Raw genomic sequence first — 7023 nt, forward strand, 5'->3', positions numbered from 1 at the left:
TCTACCATGGGACTATCATGGCAACATTTAGTTTTTGTAATGATATTTGTTTACATTTTAGACAATGGAATTAACCCAAAAGTACAGACGCACATACTGTACATATATCATGTTTTTAGGGTATTGTTGGTAGTACACATAGAGACATGGTAAGAGAGAACAACATGTTAGAGGAGTAAACACTCATCCCCAGTTCATTCATACAAATATATAGTCAGTGAACTGAGGTACAGTTAGTTTACTATGTGTAACACTATCCATCTTTTTTTTCCACCCTTAACCATCTATATAGGATTGATGTTCACAAGAGTATCACTGAGTAAAAACAATTTGATAGCACATAGTGAACTAACTTTACCCAGATGGCCCCTGTTTATCTACACCGGACCTTTTTGTTTTCTAAATATACAGTAGGCCTACAGTATATAATCCCATTCAGAGCCGTAAAGGTATTACGCATGTATTTGTTCCCATCCATAATGAAAACATGAAGACAAACAGTTTCAAACTTGAGCGAGTTCATGCGCTAAACCAGTTAAAAAGATGAGGACCGGTGCTCACAGGTCAGGAACACAGCAGCATCATCTTAAAAGGTCTTTTATTAGGTGCAGATCAAGAATCACTGACGTTTTCGACACCAGTGTCTTCTCAGTGAAGAAGACACTGAGGCACTGACACTGATGACCCGCGTGCTCCAGTGACAAACTGTTTCACTTGGTGATCGAGGCAACTGTGCCGGGCTTGGTCGGTGTAACGCCCCTCCCCCTCTGGAGCCAGCGTCTGAAGATCTGCTTGATCTCCTTGGTTCTCAGACAGTAGATGAAGGGGTTGATGAGTGGAGGGAACAGGCTGTAGAAGAGAGTGGTGGCTATACGCTTGTCAGCGGTCATGGTCAGGTTAGGAAGGTAAGGTGCAGAGTAGACAAAGAAGCGTGGGATGTAGTAGATAGAAATGATGCAGCCCTGGGTGGCACAGGTAGAGAAGGTCTTCACCCTGCCCTGAGGAGAACAGCAGGGTTAGAAGGGACACAGTTATCAACAGGTAGAGAAGGTCTTCACTCTGCCCTGAGGAGAACAGCAGGTTAGAAGAAGGGACACAGTTATCAACAGGTAGAGAAGGTCTTCACTCTCCCCTGAGGAGAACAGCGGGGTTAGAAGGGACACAGTTATCAACAGGTAGAGAAGCTCTTCACTCTGCCCTGAGGAGAACAGCAGGTTAGAAGGGACACAGTTATCAACAGGTAGAGAAGGTCTTCACTCTGCCTGAGGAGAACAGCGGGGTTAGAAGGGACACAGTTATCAACAGGTAGAGAAGGTCTTCACTCTGCCCTGAGGAGAACAGCAGGTTAGAAGGGACACAGTTATCAACAGGTAGAGAAGGTCTTCACTCTGCCCTGAGGAGAACAGCAGGTTAGAAGGAACACAGTTATCAACAGGTAGAGAAGGTCTTCACTCTGCCTGAGGAGAACAGCAGGTTAGAAGAAGGGACACAGTTATCAACAGGTAGAGAAGGTCTTCACTCCCTTTCAATTCATTTGAGAGCAGTGGTTCTCAAACTGGGGTCTGGGGACCCCATGGGTCCTTGAGGGGGTTCCCGGGGGTCCCCAGCAAAAAGGGGAATAATTTATTTTCACTATAATTCCATCCATAAGTAACAGAACAGAATGTACAGTATGACTATTTTGGTCATGGGTTTCATACACTTTCTGTAATAACACATAAGCCGTTTTCCCACATGCGTACCGGAAAATTACCTCTAAGTCAATATCGGACATTTCCCGGAATTTCCCTTCACACCTGGGCGCTCGCAAGTGGGAATATAGCAGTGAAATTGCCTGTATGTTGGGGGGCGGGGGGAGGGGGGAGCTTATTTTGGGGGTCGGCAAAAAGTAAGTTCGCTTGTCACACAATAAATCACACTCATTTGACTTAAGAGCAGCGTCAAGCCAGCATAATAAACACAGCGGATTTCCCCCCTCCCCTCTCTGCTCGAGAGAGGCCAGTCCTTCACTCAGTCCTCCGCACTTCGCAGCAGCCACACAGGACAGACACAGCGAGAATGGCAGAGGCTTGCAAGCTGCCCAACGCTTGTATGTATGTAGAGAAAGCAAATGCACGAAGCGAAATGTGGAAGTAGTTTGCTTTGATGTGCGCGAATGATTAGATGATGCACGCTGGAAGGGAACGTTGAGCAACGTGTGTACACCTCAGGACCGGTGTCGCGGGAAATGACTGGACCCGTTCTACATTTGTGTTCCTTATCGCGCATACCGCTCTTCTGACTGGCTCGAAACTGGTGAAATGTCCGCGACGACGGGGTCGCGCTTATACCGGCACAACAACTTTCAGACATGAAGGCATTAGACCGCGTTCCGGTCATTTAGCGGTAAAAGGCGCATGTGGGAAAACAGCTATACAGTCAAACCAAAACTCTTTATCAGATGGGGGACCCTGGTGGGACTAAATCTTATCAAATGGGGGTCCGTGGTCTAATTTGTGTCACTTTAGGGGTCCTTGACATGAAAAAGTCTGAGAAGCACTGTTTTAGAGGGTCTGAGTTCATTTGGCTTGTTCACATGTGGACACAAACATGGAGACCAAATGCTAAACCACCCTAAAACATGATGGTGGCTTTGTCATCTAAATGATCATAATCTAAACTAGAGCTGGGTATTGGTTCAAATTTCAAGAATTGATTCGATTCCGATTCACAAGGTTGCGAATCGATTAATGCCGATTCGATTCGATTCCGATTCGATTAATTTCAATATCGATTTGGTTAGTGATACCAAAACGTGTTTTTTGAGCTGTAACCTGAATTACATGACTGTCCAGTTATGTAACACAGGGGTTCCCAACCTTTTTTGCGCCAAGTAGATACATGGGGGAAAAAGTTGCGGACCTGTTGTCAATTTTAATGGTTTTAGTTACACATATATTTACTCACCAGGTGGTGACAAAGGGTAAAAAACAGCTTTTTCATCTGTCAATAAAGACACTTTCACAATTATGCACAGTGATTTGATTTCAGCCTATATAATTTCTAAAAGTAGATATTAATGATCAAACATTTCCATTCATGTACCCTACAGTATTTATGTTTTTGTTTCAACTACAAACATAAATAAACGTCAACTTGAAACTATGTTTCAACTACCACACACAGCATAATATTTTAGCCTGTAAAAATAATAATAATAATAATTAAAAAAAAATCGATCTCTGGACATATGAATCGATATCAAAGGATTAAAATAAAAATTGATAAAAAATCGGAGAATCAAGTTTTTTGAACCCAGCCCTAATCTAAACTATGAAGGTATAACATTCAAAGTCAGGCAAAAGGTCACAAGGACAGTCTATCTAAAAATACACCATAGTCAGAGGGGAAAGAGAGGTGATCCTGACCTGTCCACTGGCCATGCGCAACACCGAGATGATGATGCAGATGTAAGAGAAGATGATGAAGGATAAAGGAACGTAGAGAATAAACATGGCCGCGCCAAAGGAGGCATTGTACAGCCAGGTGACATCTCCACAGACTAGAGGTTTGAGAGACAGGGTGTCGCAGAAGGCGTGTACGATCCGGTTGGGTCCGCAAAATGGCGCCGAGGCAAAGTTGATGGTGCCGATGCCAGGGAAGACGTGAGCCAGAGCCCAGAAGAAGAGTGTGAGGCCCGTCATGGTCCAGTTAGTCATCAACACCGGATATCTGGGGAGGAGGAGGAGGGGGTGGGGGAGAGACAGGGAAGAAGAGCCAGGGAGGGAAAAGGGACCATAGGGTTAGGAAGGTGGTAGACAGGTGGGTAGGTGGAGTGGCTCAGGGGGATATGGGTGGTGTTTGGGGGGGAAATGGGGCGTGGTGCCATGGTGCTTAAAGGTTTGAGCTTGTTAGTCTTCTCATTGCAGGGCTTAGTGTTGGTCTGACACAAGTGATGAAATGCCACCTGAGAGGGAAACAGATTGCCAGGTACCGGTCCAAGGCCATGGTCATTAAGATCAGGGAGTTCAAGGAGCCAAAATAATGGATCATCTGCCGTTGGAACAGGCAGGTGTAGAAGCTGAGAGTTCGATCATCCCACCAGTAGCGAGCGATTAGCTTAGGCAAGGCCACTGTGGCAAAGCCTAGGAGAGAGAGAGAGAGAGAGAGACAGAAAGAAGGAGAGAGGAAGAGAGACAGAGGGAAAGAGTGAAAACAAGAAGAAAGAAAAAGAGACAGTGAGACACTGAGCAGATTCAATATTGTGGCAGGTTTATTTTCTTCTATAATTTCTTTACTTAATTCATGGGGGGGAAGCAGCAAAACTGCACAATGTCATCAGGTTGATTTGACTTGCAGAACAGTCACTTCCAAGTCAGAGTCACAAGAAAACCCATTCATTCAAACCAAAGGTCAGACAGATTCATACTGTATACACTTGACAGGAACATTATTGGGTACACAATAACACCAGTCACCAACCTGCTTTCACCTTCACAACAGCCTGAATTTACACCAACACCAGTCACCAACCTGCTTTCAGCCTCACAACAACCTGAATTTACACCAACACCAGTCACCAACCTGCTTCACAACAGCCTGAATTTACACCAACTCCAGTCACCAACCTGCTTTCACCCTCACAACCGCCTGCATTTTTACACCAGGCAAGAATTGCACAAGTTATTGGAAAGGCTCCACAACACAGTGATCAATTCATGTTTAATATTTGGTTGATTCTGGCCTACCTGAATGCAATCAAATTGTGTGTGTGGCAGTGTGTGTGTGTGTGTGTGTGTGTGTGTGTGTGTGTGTGTGTGTGTGTGTGTGTGTGTGTGTGTGTGTGTGTGTGTGTGTGTGTGTGTGTGTGTGTGTGTGTGTGTGTGTGTGTGTGGCAGTGTTGTGCATCAAAACCATAGAGGGGCAGCTGTTTCTGAGATGCTGAATTTGTGATAGAATGAAACTTCAATGGAAAAAAAAATTCACATCATTTTATACTGAAATGCGTGAAGGCAAAAAAAAGTAAAAATAAATTACAATTAGGTGACATTTTTATTGTGTGTGTTTCCCCCATTAATGGTGTGCTGCTTTTTTCACTTTTCGTGCTGAAAACTGGCATTCCTGCCACTGACAACCTGCTCAACCTCTGTTAGGATATATAGATGTGTCTGTCTTAACCCACAGAGTCAGAGAGTTCAAACATTTTGAACCTCTAAATTGTATACAGAATTGGTGTATGCATGTTTTCGACGATGAGTGGCTATAAAGTTTATGAAGGGAAACTGGGAGATTTTATTTATAGTTTAAGTATTTGAACATGAACATGCATGTTTGGAAGACATGAATCGTATCAATTGTCGGCATTGAATATTTCTTAAAGAGAGGTGCAGAAGGTTCATGAGAGTTAGACTGAGACATAATTCTCACTAATCTCTTCTGCATGAGAAGTTAAGTAACTGAATGTCATCAGGTTGATTTGACTTGCAGAACAGTCATTTCCATCAAGTCCCAGTCACAAGAATCACTGAAAAACAAAACAATGCTGATTTGAGAGTTGATTTGAGTTAAGTTGTGGACCATGACATCACTGGTTCATTAAAGATGAATGAGCAGACCTTCGTCAAAATAATACGGTCTGTATTATTTTGCAAACCTGGTCAAAGTGATTTTTCCAACTTACTCTAGATTTTCATCTACAATAATTCCTAGAAATACATAGGCTAACTATACATAACCACATAACCACATAACTATACATAACCACACTGTAAATACATAGGCTAACTATACATACATACATACATACATACATACATACATACATACATGCATACATACATACATACATACATACATACATACGCTTCCACTCAATTCCTGAGGAGGACAGAAAATGTCACCTGTGTGATCTGGGAGAGGTTGAAGATGAAATGCACTTTCTGTTCTACTGTCCGTTATATCACAATCTTAGACATAGGCTTTTCTGTAACATTTCTTCTGATGAAGGTCCTGATTTGTTTTCTATGTCTGATGATTGTAGACTTCAGTACTTCAGAAAAAGTGTTCCAGGTAGCTCAGTTTGTGTTAAATGCCTACCAACAGCATAGGATGGTACTTTATGTTTGAGGTATAATCTTTTTTTCATTGTCTGACATGTTCGGAGATGACATATTCTGTTCTTTCGTTTTCTTTTTCTTGCTCCTGTATGTTTTGAATCTAGTGTCTTGTTAAGCCCATGTGGGCTGGGCACCTTAAGGTGCATGACACTTTGAAAAATAAAAAACTAACTAACTAACTAACTAACTAACTAACTAACATACATACATAGGCTAACTCTACCTAACCACACTGTCATTTACAAGTTAGGAGAACGGAAAACCGCATTCACTTACCCTGACTCAGAGGGCATCCAACAGTAACAACTTCACATTACAAACCAGGTCTCTTCTTACCAATGTCTGAGAGGGCCAGGCTGAGCTAGCCTAGGTAAACCCAGCCACCACGTGACCTGCTCGACTGAGAACAGGTCTGAGAGCAGGTCACGTGGGGGATGGGTTTACCCAGGCTAAGGCTGAGCATGATGATGTACATGGGCTTCTGGAGGCTGCGCTCCACAGCAAACAGCACCACCAGCAAGAGGTTGCCCACCAGCGTGGCCACATAGAGGAAGAAGAAAAACCAGGCCACCAGGTGAAAATACTCCGGCTGGAGACTGGGGAAGCCCACGAGAACAAACTCTGATACACGCGTGGAGTTCTCATCCCCTTGAAACATGCTGAAAGCAAAGTGATCAAGATACAACCTATAGGCTATATATATTTTTTTTTTTAATTTTTATCATTTTTCATTTATTTGGTTAGGGACAGATACACAACATATAGCATTTATCAAAACATCTGATGTCATGTATCACAACATTTATAGCCTGAGCTAATTTGCAATGCCCGTCCCTAGATTATTAGTTATTAAAAGCACCTGTTAAAAGCAAAGTACAGTAATATATATATAGTGTATTATTGAGAGAAAATGTCCAAATGTTTGAGT

The 7023-nt window shown here is 42.9% G+C and overlaps 1 protein-coding gene across 1 annotated transcript; it reads right to left on the minus strand.

The window, feature by feature from the left end:
- Positions 1-710: 710 nt before the first annotated feature.
- or30bu1 (odorant receptor, family 30, subfamily BU, member 1) lies at positions 711-6753 on the minus strand (the record flags this gene model as incomplete). The annotated part of the gene is made up of 4 exons (XM_083654028.1): positions 711-998; positions 3408-3711; positions 3947-4124; positions 6540-6753. The coding sequence occupies 4 exons, from the start codon at positions 6751-6753 to the stop codon at positions 711-713; spliced, it is 984 nt and encodes a 327-aa protein (XP_083510154.1).
- Positions 6754-7023: the final 270 nt, after the last annotated feature.

Source organism: Poromitra crassiceps (genome assembly GCF_964638095.1).
Source record: "Poromitra crassiceps genome assembly, chromosome: 1".
NCBI classification, from domain to species: Eukaryota; Metazoa; Chordata; class Actinopteri; order Beryciformes; family Melamphaidae; genus Poromitra; species Poromitra crassiceps.